Below are 24,141 nucleotides of genomic sequence, written 5' to 3' on the forward strand. Positions count from 1 at the left end.
ACACAAGCGTGGCGGGATTAGTCACATACATGTGTTTACCCACATGCCCGCGTTTACATAAGGCAGGAGAAACAGAGATGACTGTGAAAGGTGACAGCGCTTCCTTTCGTGTGGGGCGACCTCGTTCTCAGCGGGCTGCTGTGGCGGCTTTGGCCTGCATCCCTTCTGGCCATCTGGCCCTGCTGCTCTACACTGTGAGCAAATACCAGGCGAGTAGCTCGCCGACATATTCTGACGGTGTGTCTCAATATTGGTGGTAGTTGTAAGCTTGGGATTAAGCCACTGGATCCTCTATTTCACTCAACTAAACCACCCTCCTGCCAGTGTTTTCCATTCACCTACTCACCGTGCTAATCTTTTGGCCATCACCTATCTCAGTGTACAGAGTACATGGTAATTAATGCAAGCATGTCCTTTTGTGCCAGTGTGATACACGACATGAGGCAGAAGTGTCTGAGAGTGCTTCCGCTCAAAACATTTGATGCTATTCTAAATGCAAAACACACACAATATGTGCCTCTTTCCTTTTAAACTTGTATATTCTAGACAATCTAATAGAAAAAAAGATAGATACAACATTACTCCCACTGTGAATGCAATAATTTCCCTTCTATAGCTTACAGACACATGCTGATTCCTCTCTGTCTCTCAGGTAGAAATCATTACCCAGAGATGAAAGTTCTCTCTCGATATGTGATGCAAAATATGTTTCTATGTTTGCCGGTAGGGGGCGTGTGGTACCTACAGATTACAGTCGGATGTTGAGACTCCAACCCTCCTGGGATTCAGCAAAACCCAGCATAGATGCAAAACAGGACACAATTGATCTGTGATACAATCAGCTCTGGCACGGTGCTGCTGGGCCGTTCAATAGTCTAATCACTTTTTAAAAGCATTATCACCGATAGTGTTAAAAGAAGTGTACGGAATGTGGAGGATTTTCGGACGATGTCTGAGCAAGAGATATCACTTTTAAAGAAGAGGGTGAAAAAAACGGAAGATGCAGGCTGATTTAAAGTCGAATAAAAACTCCACTGGGAAACAATGTATTTTGAATGAAGATTCAAAATGTTGTTTTTGTCACTTTTTTGTCGGTTTTCAGCAATTCACCGAAGACATCGGTCTTAGAAGAAAGCTCGTGCCTGAGGCTCTGCGCCTTTATTTTGAGGTTCCTTTCTTATGGATGTGCATGCCTGGTCGTGTCCGATACAAATAGATTCACCTCACGTCACCGTCCTACCCACCCACACCACCACCTCCAACCCAGAAGCCCGGCACATCAAACATTCATCAGAGCGCAGCCCAGCGCTACAAGAAATGTCATTAGGTCTCAGAATCACTTTTAAAAAGTCTTGAAATTTCTCCACATGGGTTGTGTAAAATTATTTGTAGATGCAATCATTTTTTTTTTTTTTACAAGTCAGGATTTACTATCAATAATGCCATTGTGAAATACTGGCAGGAGTTACGCACCTTTTTTTGTTTGCTTGCAAGAATTAATACGAAAACTATACTTTCAGAATTATGAGGGGCATTTTTTGTAGCGTGACACAGAGCCATAAAAGATTCATCTTTGAATTTTCTTCCCCCTCTCTCTGTCTCTTTCCACCAGACTCACCTCTCTGCCCCGCCCTCCCTCTACACCTCGCCGCGGAGAGCGCACACTGGCGCGCGCCAGTGCGACCGACATCCACGCTCACACTGCACACTTTCCTCCGTGTAGCTGCAAGGGAAATATTCAACGGAGAAAGTGGTCAGACTGGATATGTGCTGCGATTAGTAAAGATGGATTCCATACAGGTTTTTCGTTGATTCTCCACTTCTGTGATGACACTTTAAGCTCTTTTTTTTTGCCAGAGCCGCGTGCGCGTCCCATATTTCTATTATTTTTCGGGGAGGTGTCGAGTCTGCTGATCTGAATTTGGATATTTATCGCTGACTGCTTTTTTAAAAACAATCCTCATCCACATGACTGAGCCAGGGCGCAGCAGGAGACGTGGCTCCCCACTCGGGAAGACCTACGGCTAAAGTTTGAAGGGTGCAAGGGACTCCAGTGGGTCCGTTTTCCCACCTCGCACTGGATTTGCAGTCGCCCGTCACTTGCTTTAAAAAGCGGATATCCCACCTATCTCCGTACACGGTGGAAGTCGCTCGGCTTTGGATTTATATCGCCCCTGGATTTCACCCCCATCTAAATCATGAGGACCGTCGTAATTGATGGTGAGTACACATTAGACAGAAAGACTTATTTTTTAAAGTTTTCTCCTTAAAGCAGACCGTTGGGTTACTGCGCACTGATAGCCTACAGCCCTCCACGGTGCAGTGTCACCGCTCTCTTGGAATAGAAACCAGTTGTCCTAATTGGAGTTTACTCCACTATCTCCCCCGCGGTTTGGTTAAACTGATACATAACTGACAACACGACCTAAAAGATTTCTAACATGTATTATAACAAAACACAGTTTTGCATTTGGATCATTTTGGATCAGACAAACAAGATGCCTTGGTATCAGTTATGAATAGGCTATTGCGGCTGTAAACGACCTTGACTTAGTGGCTCTTAATTAAGTCAGAATTCAGAGCAGATTATGTGCGTGCTCTCTCTTTTTCTGTCTTCGTATACCTGAAGTTTAAACACGATGGGGCGCGTAGCTTACTTTAGTGTTTTTGGTGGTGCACACGCACCGCATGATATCGCAACTTAACCCTGGCATCTGCCTCAGCCCGTGTTGGTGCCGCGAAGCACAGCTTTTGATGAAGTCTGCAGATGGTCCGCTTGGCGGCTCAATAGCACCACATCACTCCCCAGCTCCTTGGTTTATAACGAGTCTGCATCATCCTACTCAGGGTAAAGTGACAGGAAACCGGGCCTTATTGGAATAGCTCGAGTTCCAGAGTCATAAGTGCAGGGATGCTTTCTAGATCCCGCCAGAAGTGGATAAGGATTTCATTTCTTGGCAGGAGCGTGTCAGACGCTGTGTCAGTGTGCGCGCACAGAAAGTTAGGGGGGGGGGGGGGGCACCTGGCACGCTTGTCTTCCTGCACCTGTTTGTACCTGAGCCCATATTTTAGCGTGTAAACAGCTTATGTTTGATGCAGTGCAGCGATAATAACAGGCCTCAGGCTGTGCTGTGTGACGGGCAGCACCGTGAGATAAGTATGCGTGTATGTAACATCTAGTTTGTTCCATCAGAAGATTCCGGGAAAAGCCCCGTTTCTACCCAGCCCCACCCGTGCATTGACTGCCTCAGCACACACACACACATTCACACACAAATACTCATAAACACAGTGCTTACGCAACGTGCTGCACACTCTCCATCTTCCTCGTGATGTTCATTACTTGGCTAAAACTGGAGGATTATTGTAAGAAAGCCGCAGATTATTGCAGGCCTATACAGAATAACTCTGCATCTCACAACTGGCAAAATCAAAGAGGCACATCTGCTTGTGCATTCTCTTTGATATGTCACGGAGTGATGCAAATTCAAGTGCACATCCCATCACAGGCACAGAATGGCTGTGGGTCCCTTAAACCCCACAGGCAAGTTTTCATCATCCAGCTGCTTGTGCGATTTAGCACCAGGCTGCTGACACACACCTCTGTCTGATTCCTTTTTTTTCCTCCAGCAGTTATAATTGGTATCCATCTCTCAGGCACCTGATTTGGCTGAGAAAATATGGCCTATGTCTTGTGTTTAAAGTCTCAGGGTGGGGAGGGACTTTAATTTACTCTTTTTCTTTATTCTAACCTGTCAGCATATGATCAAATGCCTCTGTGGGAAAGCTGTTGCTCGGGGGTGCCGTTGCTCCCTGTCTACAGCCAAGCAAAGCCAATAAAGTGCAAATGAATGGATAAAACCATTATGGTGGAACTGAAAGCTTTCTCTTTAGGAGTTTTAAACTGCCACGCAACCCACACAATGAGGGCATTTTTGCTCAATTTGTTAAGTTTGCTGTTATATCTTTGTTTTTTTTGGGACAGCCTTGCCCAAAATGCTGCCTATTTTTCAAAAGATTAGGTCACAAGTGGCTGCATCTGAGATGGGGAAGATCATGGCTTAGAACATATTAGGGCGTAAAGAAAAAGAGAGAAATGGAGAGAAAAAAAACAAGAAAGAAAAGAAGAGCTGCTTTGCAAAGCAGCATCAAACACCGTGCCATAACTTCACAATGAGACAAGGCATCTCCAGCCTCCTGAAAGGGAATGTGAAATTGATCCATCTTAGTGTTTGTATGGATGTTTACACAAGCACAGGGGAGGGCTGCTGGGATAATGTGTGTGTGGGTGAAGTGTTCTGTGAGTATATGGGGTGGTCTGAGGAAAGGGAAAGTCAGCTGATAGAAAGAAGGACAGAAATATAGTTTCTTTTAATTGTCTTTTATCGTGCTTTGTGTGGAGGCTGCACCAAAATGATTGGAAAGATAAGTTGTTATTTTGGGAATGATGTTTAAATTCCTGTGAGTCTTTTTTTCAACACAAAGTGAGCAATAAGAGCAATGATACAATTGTACCTTTGAGATAGTCAGAAGGAAACATCTAAAATTGTAACATCCCTACAGCAGAAGGTTATCGACTATAATTTATGTATTGGGGAAGGCAAGTTGATCTCACTGAATGATCCTGGGACATTTGAAGATTTCCAGCTTTCTTTCCCAGCTTTTCAACCTCAACATCTATGGGTCTCCTGTTTCATTCGTTTACTTTTTCCAGGTTTTTACATTTCCACTGTATTACATTTTAGTGGGATCTAATGAAAGAAACGCAGTGTAACACTTACACATGAATATGTTTCCATGAGTGTAGAATCATGTGAATATAAAAGTTGCTGTGTTTTCATTACTTCAGAACAAGACATTTCTATGCACAGATGGCCAGGGTTAGTTGTCTCACGGTCCAATGTGTTGCACTACACTTTCGCAGCTTGATGTGACTATGTACTACACCTTGAACAGTTAAGGACCATAATGGAACTGCAAGCTTTGAGGGCTAATTAGCTTGATTAATGTGTAAGATATTTCTATTATCAGAATGTCAAATACTTTTGCCACAGCTTGTGGTTTATCTGAGATGTGCAGACGTTACCTTTACCTGGTGAGGTTTAAGGACTTAAAACTTTGGTTATTTTTAAGTAGCAGCTTGCTAAGTGTAAAGAAAAGATGATGGGCGAATGGAAATAATTAATAATACTAATAACTAATAATACAGCACAGAATAAAAGGACTTTTGTGAAAAAGTTAGATGAGAGATTTTTTTTTGTAGCTACATGGTGTTCCGCATGGTCTTCTAAACCAGGCATGGAGGATGCATACAGAAATATACTTTCACTGGCTCCAGTGCAGTGCAGGCCCCGATACATTATCTGATACATTTAGCTTCTGTGTCCAACTCAACAATTTTTTGTTCCATGACATTTCTTGGCAGCAAATTGCGAAATAACTGTTTGATAAAGACTTTTAATCCCTCTCATGTCCAAAATGTTCCCTGCAAGTAACGCGCCGTTGAGTGACATAATAACATCTTTGGGGGGGTTGTTGAACTGAAATAAGAAGATTTAGTTCTTACATACAATTATTCAACCCATGCCATAAGAGCCATTTTTGTGGACTTTTTATTTTTTGTTACAGATGCTTCAAATCTGGGTTTTCAGTGAAGATTAAAATTGAGAACAATTTGATCAAATGTCCTCGCATTTATGTGGATTTGTCAGTGGTTAAAGGATAAAGATGTCAAAACTGTGGGCTGCAGAGCTCGGTGGTATGAATGCCTTAGTTTCAGTGACAGTCTGCAGCAGGCTAACTTAAGAGTGGATCTGCTGCGCTCATTGCATCCTGATGAGCACACTGCTTCAGGTGCTTCTTTTAATTGGCCGTACACTTCAAGTAGTATTGAATTTGTTTATCCAGTGTAGCCACACATGCACATCTAGATTCCCAGCGATACACAACACATACACACACACAGGCGTGCTGGACTCAGTTATCCTTGGAACCATAAGTTATCCCATTCTCTCAGCCCTTCACTGCTAATCAGCAAGACAGAGGAACTAAGTGGATAAACGAGAGAAATTCCACTTGTTTATACAGAGGAAGCTAAGGGGTAAAAATATAAAGCAGCAAGCAGTCAGAATGAAATGCACTTTCCCCCAGATTACTAGTCCTTAATCCTCTCTGTGGGTTATTATTGTGGTGTCAGAAAATTTGCAGAGACAACCAGCAGAAATAAACATATTGCAGATTCAACACCCCCTCTACCTCCCCAGCCCCTTTTCTCTACCCCCTTTCCAAAAATTAGCAAAAATAAGTGTTGGTACTTGTCTTGAGGAGGGTGTCGCAGAACACGGAGCACCAGATGAATTAGAGTTACGCAACTGCAGGGTGAGGCGGGTGGAGTCTTTATGGAGGATTTATTTGTGTCTTTTTTACCAAAATCCACTCTGACACTGTATGATAATCCGTTAAAGGTGCCTACGCATACAGTACATAGCATTTGAAACCCCTTCAATAGCTTATGCTTAACCCAAAGCACACAAACGCACACAAAAAGGCACTTGAAATGTGCATATAATATGCATTGTATCAGAGCTATGTTGACACTCGTAGAGACATAAACGTAGTGACTGAGCCAGAAAAAAACACCATACCCCCGTGGGAGTGAACATGCATCTGATGATTCCTTTAAAATTGTCAATAACATTGTTTAGCAGAAGCTTCTAACATGCGCGACCAGAGTTGGTTAATTTGTGAAACACACAGGGCGTCTGATTCTGCTGCACGGTTAAATCTTTTGATTCAGTCTGCGGTTCCATGCTTGTTTTCTCTGAATCCTTGATAGTCAAAGTGCCCGCTCTTCTGTTTGGGTTTCCTTGAAAGTTGCACGGTATTTCCTATCTCCTTTGCAAATGTGAAAGCGTGTACTGAGCGACTTGGAACAATGGTGACGCTGATTATACCACGATGGGGAGGCAGACTGATGGCCTAGTAAATTGTTCATTAGACAGAGCAGAAGCCGCTCTTAAATTAGATGTGTGAATGGAGACATTGTCAGCCTTATAAGTCAAACCTGCCCCGCTCCCCCTGCTGCAGGCTGAGCTGCCATCCAGATAAAGTGGCCCGCCGATCTGAGATGCGAGTAGTCTTGGGCTCACAGCCACCAAAAGATACACAGATAGATAAAAGTCTAAGATAGCGATTTGAAGTAAGCATTTTTAGTATCAAAATCATTATTTTCCAAAAATATCAAAAGTGTGAATGCCTGTGCATGTTAGTGTTGAATTGTAAATATTTTTTGGAGAGCCACAGAACTTGAGGGCTCTGGTTGTCTATAAATAAAATTACACACATTTTGCTAACATCCAAGCTAATTTGAACTCTGCACTCAGTTCTGGCTGCTGTGCCTTTACAACTGGGCTGTCAAATGTTAATCTGTGGAGTTTTATAACAGAGGACCCCCCCCGATAGATAAATATTAATTGGTATTTTTAGCTGCAGTGGCATAAAATGAACCCCCTACCAATGCTTCTGATCATCGTGCGAGTGTGCCCGCTGTTGTCATTAGTTTGAAATCTTAACAGATGGGAGTTTGTGTTTTGATGCTGTGCCTTAAGTCCCTGGCGCCAAGTTGTTGACGAATTTATTCTAAAGCAGTCACCTATCTCTACTGTATGAAATGTTGGACTCTGTCTCGTTATTTTTTCCACAGAATCACTTCATTTTTTTTATATGTGAGGAATCAATGCTGTTTGGCAAAGACTGCATACATTAACCAGCTTTCAAAAGGGAGTTCTAGAGCGTGAGGTGAAAGAAAAAAGCAGCTTGAGTTGACAGCGAACCATGAATTAGACAGACAGATGGATAGACTTCCATTTAAGATGGTGGTAGAACAAAGCCTTGCAGAAATTGTGAGAGATTGCAGTTTCAGTCACATTGCTTTGCATTCCCAGCAGTAATATGTCTCCCCATGAGCTTGGTGGTTCACTGCTGAAATATGTACATGAAACTGTTTCAAAGAAATAGGTCATCATTCCTCAGCTCTGTTGATCTGTTAGAAATGTGAAAGCTCTTGCTATAGGGGTGAAACATAGAATATATATATCTGTTTTGGCAGCTTTACAATGGAACTCCACAAACTCTAGGTGGCTGACAACACTCTTTCATACACAAATAAGTGTCCTCAGTGGCAGTGTGATAAAGTGGGTGAGTGACACCATTTGGTAACCAAATGCAACATACTTACAACAGTCCGTTAACCATATTTGTTTGTTTCGATTTAAATTTTTTTGCTACATATTAGTTAGCGGTCAGTAGACACAAACGTATCAGTATTCATTTCGTTAACTCTCTTTACTGTTTAAAACTGTTTAATTATTCACTTTTGTGTACTCACCATGTGTTCCACAGTCAAAAGGAGGAAGCACGGAATTACTTCCTGTATTTATAGCTTTTGACTTAAAGGGATAGTTCGCCTCTTTTGACATGAAGCTGTATGACATCCCATATTAGCGATATCATTTATTGAATTTGACTTACCCCCCGCTGCGTCCTGTGAGCCGAGTTCCGGCCTCGTTTTGGCGTTCAGTTTTAGAATTTTTTTTTTTTCATTATTCTGTTTGTTTTATGGTTGAAAGACTGTGTTTACACCAGTTTACACAAGGCGTATCGGAGAGGTGTACTGCAAGTTAGTACATTAATTTCACTGTGTAAACCTGCAGAGAACCGACTTTCCTATATAGGTGGAAGAGTCCTAGGAAGTCATTCTACGATGAGGATCCTGATCCTTGGTCTGACCAAAGGGGAGGGCTATGACCATGTAGCTGGTTGCATGTAGCTTAATTATGTTTTTCTTTTAGTTTAGTTATGTTTTTTTTAGACAAATTAATTGTTTAGTTATGTAGTTTTGTCAATACATTTTTGTATTTTTGTTGTTGCAACATGCACTCTGTTAATAAACATTTGTCTTCTGCCACTTATTTAGCCACTCTGGCTTTTCAACTATCTCACAGGCAGGTGGGAGTAAAATGATTTTCTAGAGCAGAGGATGCATAATCCCTTTAACTGTTACAGTAAAGAGTTTATGAACATACAAGAATAACAGTGCAATCAATGAAAATCCCACTTTTCAGCTACAGTGGGACTAGCTTATAATAATACATATTCCATACATAGAGTTTGTACATTTATTTAATTTACTGTTGCTTTTTACCAACTCTGCTCATACTGTGTTGCTCGTTCTACTCTTTACGATTCGATTAGTCTCACCCATATGTCGCTCATTTTTCTTTTCTCAGTCTCAGGTGTAAATGCTGATTATCTTGTGTAGATATCTGGGCATGGCAAATTAAATGTGACCACAGCTAGCCTGCCAGGACTTCCATTATAATGATATCTGTAATCTGCTGGGCTCAGGGGAAAGAGTGGGGAGGGGTGAGAGAGACGGATGATAATGAAGAGGGGATTCAGTAGGGATCAGGTGGCTGGCTGGAAAGATGCAAACATGGTAGTGTGCCACTGGTGAGGGTCATATGGACCATATGTCGCCTGTGGTTTTAAGTTGTGCGTACCAGAGTTCCATCAGAGACTGTAACCACGTCCCTAGATAAAATTCATACTAGTGTTTGTGTTAAGGTAATTTTTCCTTAACACAAACACTTATGTGCCTTGCTGGGATGTTTTTGTTCCGCAAATTGTGTTTTCATGACTTAATCCTTGCCTTTTCTGTTTTAAAATGTCTCTTTCATAATTTTATGAGGACTCTTATAGTATTGCCTCTTATAGTGTGGCAATGAATCATCAGTGCCCAGTTTTTGTCATCATTCCAATCCAAAATGTTGCCAGAACCCAAAAAATACATCTTTTTCCAAAGGAACTCTTCACCGGGTGTTGGGAACCACAAATACAGATGCTTTCTTGTGACTGAGTTTAGCCATCTCATATGATTACACAGAGCACTTAGCAAGACTGAAAAAGTTGAATTGTTATCATCATCTCTCAACCCACACGAATAGGCAGTAGACTTGTGTAAAACAATGCCATGGAATCTCTTTGTCATTCAGGATCAGAGAGCAGACACCTACTTTGAATGCTATCAACCCATTAAATAGTGCAGCCATTATTCGCTGCCATCACTCCCATAATTATGCTTCAGACTGGCAAATCTCCACCTAATGGGGTGGCCAGAGGGTGCATATTATCCATTCTGATCACTGATAAGAACAAAGAAAAAATGCAAAATGGCGGAAAAGTTTATTGCAGTTGGATTATTACACAATCCATCCATTTTGTGTACGTGCCTTTATCTTGCTCAGGGTTGCTTCAGGGCTGAAGTCATGATTTTTATCTTGGTGTAGTGTAGAGAAACAAAACCTACTTTACGTCAAAATCTAACTCCGTTGCCTCGCACATTAAAAGTGAAGAAAGTTGTAGTGCGCAACATCCATATCGACACATTGTTATTGGCTGATATTGCTAGAAATCGCTGACTTGAGCCAACTCAGCTGGTTTTTCAAACCTGGTGAAGAGGGAACCCACCGGCCTCATTTAAGGACAGAATAACAACGGATGCACAGGTGATAGCAACACAAAGAACAGAAGAGCTGATTTGATGACCGTGTACGGTTTTACTGGTGATATGTCAATGATGTGGGTGTGTCATGTCAGCTTGCCTCAGTTTTCCGGCCCGTGAATCTAAAATGGTGCTTATTTTCACATGAGTGCATGCTTCCAACAAAGCCTCTCATCACAGCAATTATTCCAGGGGGAGATACGAGCACTGCCTGCACTCCATCTCTGAGCTGTAAACAAATTATTCTAAGGGGGTCTTGATGATGTCTGTATGACAGCACAAAATCATCTCAAACCAGTTCTGTCCCACTTTGCTTTGCTTAAACAGCGGATACTCGTGGGAGTGAAACTCAAGCTGGATGGAAATCAGCTGTTGAAGCAATCCTTTCTAAGATGTATGGTGTATTTGTAATGTATTGTTTTTTTTTGTTTTCCTGTTGTGTATTTCTCATCAAAAGTCTGGCTTTCCTCCATTTATTTGGATAATGAGTCTTGACAAATCAGGCCTTTCATCTGTAAGCACGAATCAAAGCCTGAAATTTTCAGCTGGCACTTGAAAAGAAAGCAATTGATGGAGTTCATATCGGCACATGCTTTCTTAAATATAATGGATCTCAACGTAACGCCAGGAACTCAGAGGAGGTTGATTTCACTCATGCGATTTCACAGTTAGTTAAACAACTGTTGGCTTGTGTTTAAACTCCTCTGTCTTGTGGAATTTCCTGGTGATTTTCAGTGAATCTTTCAGTGGTTTTGCTGTGGGTAATTGACAGGTTATGTTTTCTCCCCTTCCGTAGCTGCCGTGAAAGGCATTAGCATATTGAGTTTCATGCCTGACTGTGAAGCGATTCCCACATTACATTTAAGAGGTATCACAAGAACAGGCAGCACATTATACCACAGAGAAATGGGAGACGGGAGAGAGAGCACACTTCCTCCGGCTCCTGCTTTACATACACACTTCAGCAGAACATGAACAGTGTGCACGTACTGGCTGTTTGAACCCCCCACTGCATGCCGACTTACACAAGGTTCAGCAGGTGGACACTACTTTCAGGAGGGGTGAGTTGTTCTTGTTACATCTCCCACTATTAACTCTGGAAACACAGCCAGGTAATAGCTATGCCCTATCTTCCAAATTAAATACTCCTGTGACTCCATTCCCTCCATTTTTACTGTTTCTTACTTAAATGATACTTACATCAGAGTGTAAAGAATTAACCTGATAAGAAATTCAAAACCACACCAAGGGAAAGATAATATTGGACTAATGGAAGTAAACAGAGAGATACACTGATTATGACCAACATTATGACCTAATATAGAGTGCGCTCTCCTCATCCTCCCAAAATAGCTCTGACCAGTCAAGGCGTGGCCAAAGTACATCTCAAGGTGTCCCGCAGTGTTTTGGACCAGGACCTTGGCAAAGGGTCTTTTGGGCCCTGTGGGTTGTGGGGTGTCAAAATGAAATTCATGCGAGTCCCAGGAGGCAGGTTTTTCCAGCAGAATATTGCAATGGATCAAGATGGGAAGTGTTGCTCACTTTACCTGTCATAATGTTATGGCTGATCGGAGTATTTTACATTCAAGAGTTCATGTCTAATATCAACAGCACAATGTGTCATATAATACATTATTTTAAAGATTTTTTATCAGTGAGAGTAGAAATAAAAAAGTGGTTAAAAAATGCACTGATGGGCCACAGGCTATAACCCGACATTTAGCCTCCATACATGGGGCTGCTTAACCAGTTGACCTACTAGACACCTAAAAATTAATGAAATCTCTTTCTGAGAATGTTTACATAATTTGTAATCTCTTGCATTATTTATTTTTGATGAAAATTTGGTTCTCATGGTTTTTAGGGGAGAAAAAAAGCTCTACTCTTTCTATAAACATATTCTTCTTCGTTGATACAAGTTGCTGGAGCTGTTTTACAAACTATATATAAGTGGCGCTTCAAATTGTGGTCTGTCCTTCTTGCTCAGTTTATCAAAGATCTGCATCCAAGAATGCCTAGCTGACCTTAGCACCAATATATGCTTTGAGCATGATGATTCATTAAGCTTCAGACAGTATTCATTTTAGCGTAAATGTTCAAGCTTGAGAGGTAACAGCAAACCAGAAAATATATATGTCTCATTTCTGTTTATATCCAGATTGCAAGAGTATCGCAAAGTACTTTGCATGCAGTTTAAACGTATGAAGAGCCGAGCTATCTTCTTACAACATGTGCCATGGACACATGAAGATCGTCTAAGCTTGACATCAACAAGGCCCAGTCTTTGCGGCAGAGGTTTTCCATTTCAACTGGCAGCAGAGCTGTGACTGTAGGAATACTCACAGTTGCCATCAAGCTCAACTGTAGATGGATATGACAAGAGAAATGTCAGTGATTTGGTCAAAAGGCAAATTCCCCCTGGTGGTGACAATAGTGTTAGCAAAATGGTTGTGACAGGCAGCTAATTTTGGTTTACCCTCCGCTTTGTTACATATCAGTCAGAATTAGCTGCATAAACACCTACCCCCTCTAAATATTTGAAGGAATCTCATATGACATATCTGTTGTAGAGATTTGAGCCTCCACCTACATATCTGCTAAAATAATCTAACAATTATAGATGAAAAGCTGTGTGTCCTTCCAAAAAGAATGACTAAAGACCACGGTTTACATTGATTTTTATCCTCTGAAACCACAAAGCACTCAAAATAAAATCTGATTATCTTTTTTTTATTTCTCCCAAACATCTCAAGACTGTGATTGGAATTGGATTTTCTCTACAGAACTGTTTATCTGTGTGTCAGTTAGTTTTTATGGCTCCTTTTCATGCTCTTTATTGTTGTTTGTAAAGCATTTAGAGACAAACATCTTGTCTATTGCCTGATCTTTATCATAGAGGTAAGCTGTAGCAGATTGTTGTAACAGTAGTCATCAGATACAGATAACCTTCATCTTGATGATGAGACAAGCCTGTCCTTTGATTTGAGTGTGATCACTTGTGCCAAAGCACCTCCTGTCAGTTCTAGCCATACACAATTTGTAATGGAGACCTCCTGACTTACAATGCATTACAAGCCATAAACAGCCATTATCCTCCAGTGTGAGTGTACTCTCTGCCTCACCACTGTCCATGCTTGGTATTTGTGAAGAAATTAAGGGACAAGAGACTGGAACTTTACTGCAGATAAGCGTATGGGAGGAGATGTAGTTTACCAACGTGGAGTGTATTGGTCTCTTTGCTTCAAAGCTGCCTTATTTATGGAATATGCAGACTTTTTCAAGGGGTTATCGTGAGCGTTGTCAACCGCAGCTGAAATCATGTTGATCTGTTTGATGTTTTGACATTTTTCACCTTCGAAGACTGAAAACACAGGCCTCTCTCATCTTTTGTTACTTTCCCTTCTAATTTAGCTCAACTCACGTTCATTGGTCTTTCATGTCAACCCAAGGATATGTTTACTTTCTATTGACAGGAAGATGACTCCCTTCTCTCTCATCATGATAACAGACCCCGCTGATGTTTCATCTTCTCCAGTGGAAACTTTTTTACAGATTATGCAACCGACATTGAGAAAACTCTTCTGCAATACTTCCTCCATCAATACAGCCTCAAACTAATTGTAAATTTTTTCCACACCATAGCAGTGAGTCAGTTCTGTCTGTAATACCTTTGAACATAGAATAGGTTTATCCAATTGACCCTGTGCTATTGCTTTGAGATCTATCCTCCTGCGTGCCATACTCTTGATGAGAAAGAGTTGGAGCGGAGCTGTGTCGGGACCGTATTACTGTATCGACTCCTCATCCACTTGAATGGAGAATCACCTCCGTTTACAACTAATTAAAGCCATTAAAGGGGGCATATGGTAATGCGTTTTTGCACAGATAACAGAAACATGGGTTAATTTTACCAGAAGGTCAAGACAGGAGTAATTAACAGCGTATTAAAGTCACATTGCGACACTTTAGGGACTTGTTAAAGATGGTGGCCTGGGTGCAGAGCACTCATATGGGTGTCAACAAAACTGTAACGAATCGCTTCTCACGCTTAACACTATTTGGTTTAAAAGCTCTTCTTGAGCTTCTTGAGCTATCTATTATAATTGAAAAACATCAGATGTTTTGCCAGTGAGAGTATTAGATGAGTGACTCTTTTCAACTTCACGTGTGAATCAGTTTTTGAACATGTGCATTCACTGCACATTTTATCACTTTATTCTGGGCCAGTAATGGAAATAAATAAATATGTGGATTTGAAATCAAAGCCTGATGCAAGAAATGCACTATACACCTTTCCAAATGAGATAAAACTAATGATTCTGCTTCTGTTTTTGTAGATACTGGCTCGCTTTAGTGCCAGTATATCCTGAAACTCTGGAACAAATGTTTAAAGCAACTATTGGGGGAAATAACATGTTACATCACCAAAATTCACATAAAGAATAGTCTTGTCTGGACTTACATTGTACCAAGTTGTTCCTGTTTCATCCTATTTTCATTATCTGCCATTCTAATGGAGGATTATGCAGGTTAAGTGCATGAAGGACTTGCATAATGGCTACGGCTGTCCACAAATAATCATTATTTCTGCACGGCCATTAACAGCCTGCAGCCTGTGAGCAGAAAGTGTTTTATATCCCCCTCTTCACACACATATGCCCCTCATACTAACCATGATGTTAATTTCTACCTTTTGAAAATCCAGCCAGACAGGTGCATTCTGTGCATCTCTGCAGGGTAGGATGTACGAATAAGCAGAAATTACAAAGATAAATATTCATTGTCCAGATGTCGATTAAAAAAAAGACCAAACAAAGCCACGAGGATGAAGATGAAAGGAGATTCCTTTAAGAGTTCCTCCACCTGAGGTAAGCTGTTGCTAAGCTGAGTATGCAGTTATCTCTCATCCAGTGTGCTGAATACAGGAAGAGAGGAAAGGGAAGGGAAAATACAGGGCTCGGCATTCTGCTGCCAGATTGGCTCCATCTTCAAAGAGATATTAACAGAGCACCAGTTTCCCTTTTATCTTCCTTTAATTTCAAGGAGGCTAGCCCAAATGAAAATGCTGTGGAACCAAAATAAACCAAAAATATTAGGACACAGAAGGTAGGATATTGTCTCACTGTTCCATTCTGATATTGTCTGTATTTTGTTGTATGGAACCAAATCATATCTGATGATGCTCACGTATTATCAATATCAATCACCAATAGGCTATTTGTCCCGTATTAGTTAGAAGCAGTATACATTATCCAGTTACAGAACTGTGAGGCTCATCTGGAATAACAGTTGATATCTAAGAAATTTAAGCCTTGCTAAATTGGACACTCTTGTGCTGTATTTTGTTTTTCTTGAGGGCTTAGATTATCATTTGAATATTTTTTGCTGACATATAGACATTGATGCTCTAATAACAGAACTTCTGTATTTACTGAACTGTATCTTTAGTCACTTTAGATTCCCAGATGACAGAGCTCTTTCATTGGTAGGCAGAAGAGGCTCCACTAACACTTTAAATCACTGCTTTAATGACATTTTCCATGTCAGCAATATAAACTCCGAACTTGCAGTTGTTCTCCACTCAAAAATCAAGCTGCTGATAGGACAACGCTTCCTTTCACATGCGGTGTGTAATTAAAAAGAAAAGAGTGAATCAGTTTGGTGAGAATTCCAAATAGAGCTTTGGAATAAAGGTTATATACACAGTGGTGCTTGACAGTTGGACTGAATTTAAATATCTCTGCATGAATATAACCTGAAATATCCAGCAGTAGTTAATAATAATATTCAAAAAGTTTGCTAAGAAGTAATGATGATGCAACATTGTATGTGTGAGTGGGTATGTGAACCCTCCCTTTCAGAACCTGATCTCCTTGTGCTGAACAGTCCAGTCTGACACTGGTTTTTGTGAAAAGTTGTGCATTGAAAGAGTTTTTTTCACAGACAAGTCACAGACACATCAGCAAAAAGAACCCAGATAAGTCCTTTCCTACTCTCTTCTGTAGTGTGTTTATCTTTGGTGCTCTGAGGGCTATAATGTATTCAGATCCAGTCCAGAAACTACAACTAACTTCGGGGAGAAGTCAGGAACTAGGACAACATGCAGGGATGGGGTTACACTGTATGGTACAGGCTGCTTTGGGCAGTAATTTCTGATAAGCACAAATTTCTGAGATAATTTGGCTGGTTTATAGTTTTTGACTGAACCGCAGAACTCAGCGCACACAGCAAAACTGAGAGTTAGTTGTCATCTATCCTACTGACGGGTAAAATCGACCAGTCTCATATATTTTTGTTGAGAAGTTGTTTCTGTCAGTATATCAGAGCCAGACATTACAGTCTGCAAATGTGCATTTCTGTCAAAAAAAAAAGTGAGCTGTGGCTAATTTTGTTGCTCCATTTGCACCCAAGTGTTGTGTTCCCATCAATGCGTTGAAGCCATTAAAAACTACTGCAGAGTAATTTGACCCAGGGCTCCAAATTTACACTTTCTCTTTTTATTCAAAATGCATGTTAGTCTGTTTTGTGCTCAGTGTGAAACAAACAAAAAAAAGATGTAATTGGACGTTTGTCCAAAACAAACTAGTTTAGACTGTTTTTTTTATTCTTGTTATTATTCTGACCCTAACTTGAAGATTCATTTGTTCAACTTTAAGCCTGTGTTTTTAAAGTCCTGACCCTAATAATTTAGGAGTGAGAGCAAAAGCAGCACTGAAAATGCTGGATGCCCTTTTTTTAAGAGGAAAGCGATTCAGGCCACTGAATCTTATGAAAGTCCTCTTCTTCCTCTCCACAGTCAGTAACAAATCTGAATAAGACTGTAACGTCCTCAATTAGTTCAAGAATACATCTGTATTACATTCATCTATGCTTTAATGACGTGGCAGTGACATTGATTTGCTTATCAATCGTGCATTCACATTGTTGGCTGCTGGTATTTTTTCCTTTTTAATTGCCTTTCCTTCTTGCACTGGCTTCAATAGTTGCACTGCTTTTCCGTCCGATAGAATTATACATTTGCATTGGTCAACTGATGCCAACCTCTCCAGTTTTGCATGAACATATCTAGAATCTGTAAACCTGGGTTCACTTACCGAGTTAATACCCAGCCCTGTAGTTCTGCTTATCAAGATCTCCACCGTTAGGGTTAGCTAAGACAGATCACCTAAACATACTGTGGATGTATTGATATGGCTCTGTAGTACAGGCCCCAGCTCTAAAACAGCAGTTAAGGCAACAGTCTGGCAGAAATAGCTCCTGTTTGGGGGAAATGCAAACCCTGCAACCCCGGCATTACCATCACACAAGCTGTACGACAAAATGTGAACTACATTTTATGTTTCTGTAAGCAAAGCTTAACAGAACCACCTGTGTTCTCAGAGTCAATGTCCTGCTAAACTAGTTTCTCTTGAGATAAGGTTTCCAGACCTGTAATATTTTCTGTTAAAACTCAGAATTCATTGTTCCATCAATGGTTATCATTTCGCTATTTGGAAAAACTTAACTGTTATTTAATCCAAATGTAGTCTGTAGTCTCATGTATTTCGTTGGACTCTTCTTTTTATTGTTCATCGATAGATAGATAGATAGATAGATAGATAGATAGATAGATAGATAGATAGATAGATAGATAGATAACAATTTAAAAAAAAATGTAAAAAAACAATTTCAAATTGAAAAATGTAAAGTGACCGTACAGATGGTAAGGAAATACAGAAGTGCCATCACTGAGAGCTGTTGTACAGCCTGATGGCCAGAGGGACAAAAGAGTATTTGAGTCTGTTGGTGGAGCAGGATTGAGACAGCAGTCTGCCACTGAACACACTCCTCTGCCTGATGAAGGTGTTGTGCAGAGGGTGGTGGGTGTTGTCCAGTATGGACAGCGGTTTGTCCAGGGTCCTTCTCTCTGCCACTGTCATCAGAGAGTCCAGCTCTGTGCCCACCACTGAGCCAGCTCTCTTCACCAGTGTGTCCAGTCGGGCAGAGTCCCTCTTCTTGCTGCTACCTCCCCAGCAAACCACAGCCACCACAAACTGCTGGTGAAACAGCTGCCTTCTCAGGAAGTACAGACGGCTCTGTCTTTTCCTGTGTATGGAGTCTATCGTTGCTGTCCAGTCCAACCTGTCATCCAGCTGCAGCCCCAGATATTTATATGTCCTGACCACCTCCACATCGACTCCCTCGATGGACACAGGTTGGAGCTGTGGTTTCTTCCTTCTGAAGTCAACCACCATCTTTAGGAATTGTCATACAAAACTCTATAAAACGTGAATGGCTTTAGAAAAGGCACCACTTAATCTTACTTCTGACTTGCTATATATCATTCATATCAGCAGGCAAAATAAAATATATTCTATTGTGGATCAACTCCAACCACATAACAAAACATACAGTACATCTAGCAGTGTGACTGCAAGACAAAACCCTTATTTTCTCCATGGAGCAGCACCATGCGTAGTTCAGTGGCTTTATGTTTCTTTGAAAGTTGTTTGGGAGCATTTTTAAAAAAAATATCTCTGTTCCCCGCTTAATATCTTAAAAATATAAAGTGCTTTTCAACCACGTCCCTTTGGCTAGAGTATACATCCTTGTTCCTTCTCTGCATTGCCGAACCGTCGCTTCGTAGAGAGAGTCGAGTGTCACAACAGCTTCTCAAAGGAAGATCTCAGCTGCCTCTTCCCGTGTGACAGTGTTGTCACAGACATCGAATGTTTAAAATAAAACAGGGAAGAAAGACCTTGGAAAGGGATGTTGCAGGATTGGTGATAGCACACGAGATCAGACTGCGATGGAGACCTCTGGGAACTGAAAAAAGCAGAGAAAAAAGGGAGGGAAGCATGCACACTAACACAAGCCTCTGTATTCTGCTCTCTTTTTTACTATTTTGCATAAGGGTTCTTTGCTTCAGCTTTACATTTCACAACCTCCATTTGATGAGGTCTCCTACACAATGTACCATCTTCCATATAACTTCCCTACAGAGCTACTCATAAATCACCACGCTGAGTTTGTTTCTATTCTCTGCCATCAATCTATCATCCTAATTCGCATCCAAGTTTCTTTACTTCAATGTCAACCTGATAGAGGTGTCTGCTCTGCACGGAAGTAATTTACTCATGGTATAATGTGGGTAATAACTGACACAGCATATTGACTTGGCTAATTGACTTAGAAATGATAGCAGTGAGAAGATAAATGACAGGGTGTCTGTAGTATATTTATACCATTAGCTGTACACTGTACCACAGTACCTGAGGAAGCACTCAGATGGGTTATCTGCCTGAGAGGAGGTGATGAAAACAAATGAAAGTGTCTGATGCTCGGCTTGAAGAGGAAGCGCATATATTGTGTAATAAATGATTCCGAAAGACCTGTCTTCTGAAAGAAAGCCATGCATCGCCTTGGTATGTAGAGATACTATCAGTCATGTCTTTAATAATGTCAGTATTCATTTTTAGTACATCAGTAATAATTTGGTCTTTAAAAATAGAAATAAAACTAATTTTCCTTGTGCCAAGGTGATTCCAACAGACATCTTGCTTTGTCGGACCAACAGTTAAAGAAATAAAGATTAAATGATGTGCCATCATGTCAAGGAAATGGACAGTACAAAGTCCTCACAAGACTTAACTGGTTGTGACTAGTGTCTTCTAAAAGCCTTGGAAGGTATCAGTCCACTACTTTGACATGTTCTCTTGTACTCCCAACGACAAATTGAATAAACCGGATGAGTGAAATGAGTGGAACGCAAACTTAAGTCCAGAAAAGCTTATTCTTCCCGGACAGTTCCCGCAGCACTGCAACATTTTAGAAGTTGAAAAAGAAAAACAGACGAATCTGTTTCCTTTGTTTTTTTCTTTTTCTGTTTCCAACTTAAAATGTTTTGGCACTTTGAGGCTGCAAAGAAATGTTACCCACAACAATGAGGATATGTTTTTTTTATAGTAAGTGAAGCGTATAAAATACAAGTTGACTTTTGTTTTGAAAAAATGGCAGCGTTTAACTGCAGGGTTGGATGTTGGACACAAAATGTCAAAATACGGCTCTGAAAAAGAACTTGGCATGTAAGAACTTGACATGGGATCAGCTGACATTCACAGCCACAAAACAATGCCTCAAGACAAGTTCCAGAGTTCGCCAACAGTATGAAGGCAGTGTTCACTTAAACGGCTTGAAGAAATGTAGAGTGACATTTGAAAAACCAGAACACAACACCAGCTACTGATGCAGCATTAGATACACCTATGATGAATCGAATGCCTGAGCTGCTTTAGCTTTGACCACACGTTCCAGTTTTCATTTCTTCAGGTTTCATTTTTAAGTTTATTGTTTTAGGAAAGAGGCATGTCAGTGAAAATATTAGGGAAAACTGAATCAGGAATGCACATTTCTTTCTTGAAAGTACGAGCTGGTGTTGCCTCAGGCAGTTAATTTTTCAACCTGAGTCCTTTATTTCCAAGTGTTTGGGTGATATTGATTAGCACAAAAACCTTTTAAATCAGATCCATATTGCTGGGTCACACTTCTGCAGAAAAGTAAGTGATTGTATTTTCCGTTCACAGGCTTAGATTGTTCAGGCTTTGTGTCCAACAGCATTACGGAAAAGATCTGTACCGAAGTCATGCTGATTGAAGTCTTGCACTGAAATCTAATGGGACGTGAGTTGTTGTTTGAAGAAAAAACAAAACTTTAAGAAAACTATCTGAGAGAGAGCAGAGTAAAGCTATAAAGCTGGAGAAGAGAACTTATTGTGCAGTAAACAGGCAGTGGTTGTATATGTTTTTCAAAACTGCGGCACAAAAACGAGAGGTCCCACATTCCACAGGCTCACTTGGGAGTGGAACATGCTGTTGTTTGGTTAGTTGCGCCACAGATGAATTTAAGAGCTTGTGAGAGTTTTAGGACATCTTGACCTCTCCAAGGAAGAGAAACAATCTCTCGGTGGCTCCTCTCATGCCTATTTAAGGAGCTGCCTGTCTGCTCTCCTCATTTTATCTGAGTCACAGAGTGGCTACTGGAGTCCACATGATTGATGTGGTCTCATCTCCCAGGCTGTCATGCTCTCCTGATAAGCAGATACTTCATCGACTTCATTTTAGAGAGTGTGTTGAGTCTCACAAGAAAGTGGAAGCTCTTTTTAGAGAATGGACTCCAAAAGGTGACCTCAGCCCAGATATTCAAAGTGTCGATTTAAGCGTAAAGTCCTATCAGATAAGTTCTCCTGGTGGGATTTTAATCCCCAGGATAAGGTATAAACCAGCAGGAAATACGTGAGTATTTGCTCAGTATTTGACAGGTTTCCTTTTATGTTTTTTAACAATTACTCCAGCCAGTGACCATCAGACCTCTAGGTCTCTTAAAGAAGTATGAAAATGCCAAAAGGGAAACTATTTCAAACACAAACAGGCCTGATAGTACAATTAAATGAGTTCCTGCTTTCATTCATGTATCCCCACTTTGGGCCTCAGTGTAGGAAGAAAAAAGAAGTACAGAGATAAAAAGTATTTTTCCATAAAGTCTGAATTTCCTTGCAATAAGATGATGGCTTTGCATTTTCACTCCTAAGCTCTGCTGGCTGCATCAGAAGGCAGCTTGAACAGAGGAAATTGTACGACACTATGTAATAGGCCTCTTTATTTATTAAGGTCAGTTGCTTATCTTGTCCATATAGAGATACTTCTGGTGTAGAGACATCAGGTCGTACCAAAAATCTCTAGGGTGGAACGAGCCTCTAAGTAAAACAAAAACATCCAAGGAAAATCATGTATGAAGAATCATGTTTTTTTTTTCTTGCTTTACCCCACTTTGCTTTCTCTGGATCTTTCCCTGTGCAAGGGAATCATGGTTTGGACAAGCAATTCGTTCCACTCAGGGAGGCAAAAATGCTTAGATAACAGGCTTCAAGGGGCTGTCTGTATTGTTTCTTTGTGCCCAGTTAAATCATAATGAGGAGACAAGGCAAAAGCCTGAAAATTAAAAGATTGAGGCAGAAATCACATTGCAACTTCTAATGAGGGTTTACGAAGAGACGGCCTTGTGTTACATTATGGGATCAAGGATGTCCGTTTTATTTTCTTACTTCAGAAGTCTATGGTTCTGATTTTCCCTGGCTCTCCCTGTGAAGTCACTCAGAAATGTCCATCATCCTGGCAAAATTACTCTGAACTTAAGAAGTTTAATCATGCTACCTGTAGCGAAGGGGCGTAGAGTTGCGCTGCTGAGACTCGAACCCCAGCCTTCTGGGTACTAAACTGGGGCTCTGACCACTACACCAAAGAGCCAGGCTCATTGGCGTGACAGTCAGAACACACCCACAACCCTAGTGATGGTCACTCCATCACACTGCCTAAATAGGCAGCCTTTCCCGGTTTAGGCTCATTCTTATTTGTGGGTGTTTACTGATCCAGCACTGTTCCCTAGCTGCATAATACCACATGGCAAAAGCTTTTTACCATTCAGGCCCAAAGGCATGGGTGGAAGAATAAAAACAAAATGGAAATGAAGTGCATGACCACAATGTAATCTGCTGATGTTTTTCTGCACCAAAAAATAATCAAAAACTGTGTTGATGTGATGATATACAGTGTGTATAGTTCTAGTTTTTGTCCAATTAAACTTCAGTGCTTTGTGATGAGGTGTTGGTCGATTAAACTTTACTACGAAGGAGGTTGAGTCACATTAATCTTCCACCGTCTCATTTCATTTTCGTTGTCAGACTGTCATTTCCTTAGTCCTAACAAGTTCGATGTAAAAGGGGTTTTGTGTGTTTGCTTTCTCTTCACTCTCTTGCCTGGTGCTGACATTTCACTGCTGTCTTGTCACACATTATTTAATCAAATCTGCTGCTGGCAATACAAAATGGAGAATTTCTCTAGACGAGCAGAACAAGGTCTTGTTAATAGAATGCATTCTTTTTTATCTTTTAGATAACAAATCTCTCTCTTCATTGCAGCCGTCTTTGATGTTGATTCACAGGCATACAGGCCATTGGTCACAAATCTGTCTACTTTTCATTGAATTTGGTAGTTTTTTTCCCTCCGCTGTACCACATGCTTTTTTAATGGTCGTTCGTTGATGCACGACTACTTTATTATTCATCAACATACTTGGAAATCCAATTCCAAAAAAAAAAATTGTACTTTCCATCTACTGTGTCTATCTATCTAGCATTGAATCAACAAAATTATATTTTTTAAAAATGAAAATCATGTGTTTAAAACAGGTCAAGTACTAACATAACCCAGCTGGTGGACTTGTTATGTGCTGTTACCTTCTTATGATCAGCAGCATGCACTGTGTAATTCTGATAAGGAAGTGGGATAAACACTAGGGGGCAAGCTTAAGCTTGTCTCACATGGCCATGCTGCAGCATATTTAGGTATCTTCTCCTTCCTCCTCCATCTGTTAACACTTCACATTGTTTGTGCATGTGTCACTGGGCTGCATGCTTGTGCCAGACTGTGAACTCTTGTGTTTGCTCGTGTTTGTTTGGGTGCGGGCTCGTGTGTGGTGAGCCACCCGCATTAGCCTGGATCCAAAAGATGCTCATGAGGCCACCTACTATTCTGATTGAGGCAAGT

At 40.8% G+C, this 24,141-nt stretch overlaps 1 protein-coding gene across 1 annotated transcript in view; it reads left to right on the top strand.

Moving 5' to 3' along the window:
- The first annotated feature begins 1,676 nt into the window (after positions 1-1,676).
- Positions 1,677-24,141, top strand: part of rtn4r (reticulon 4 receptor) — a 47,530-nt gene continuing 25,065 nt past the window's right edge. Inside the window, exon 1 of the mRNA XM_075468952.1 lies at positions 1,677-2,220. Coding sequence (XP_075325067.1) covers positions 2,199-2,220 — 22 coding nt within the window. The 5' untranslated portion in view covers positions 1,677-2,198. The remainder of the gene's footprint in view (positions 2,221-24,141) is intronic.

This window comes from Odontesthes bonariensis, chromosome 6 (genome assembly GCF_027942865.1).
Source record: "Odontesthes bonariensis isolate fOdoBon6 chromosome 6, fOdoBon6.hap1, whole genome shotgun sequence".
NCBI lineage: Eukaryota > Metazoa > Chordata > Actinopteri > Atheriniformes > Atherinopsidae > Odontesthes > Odontesthes bonariensis.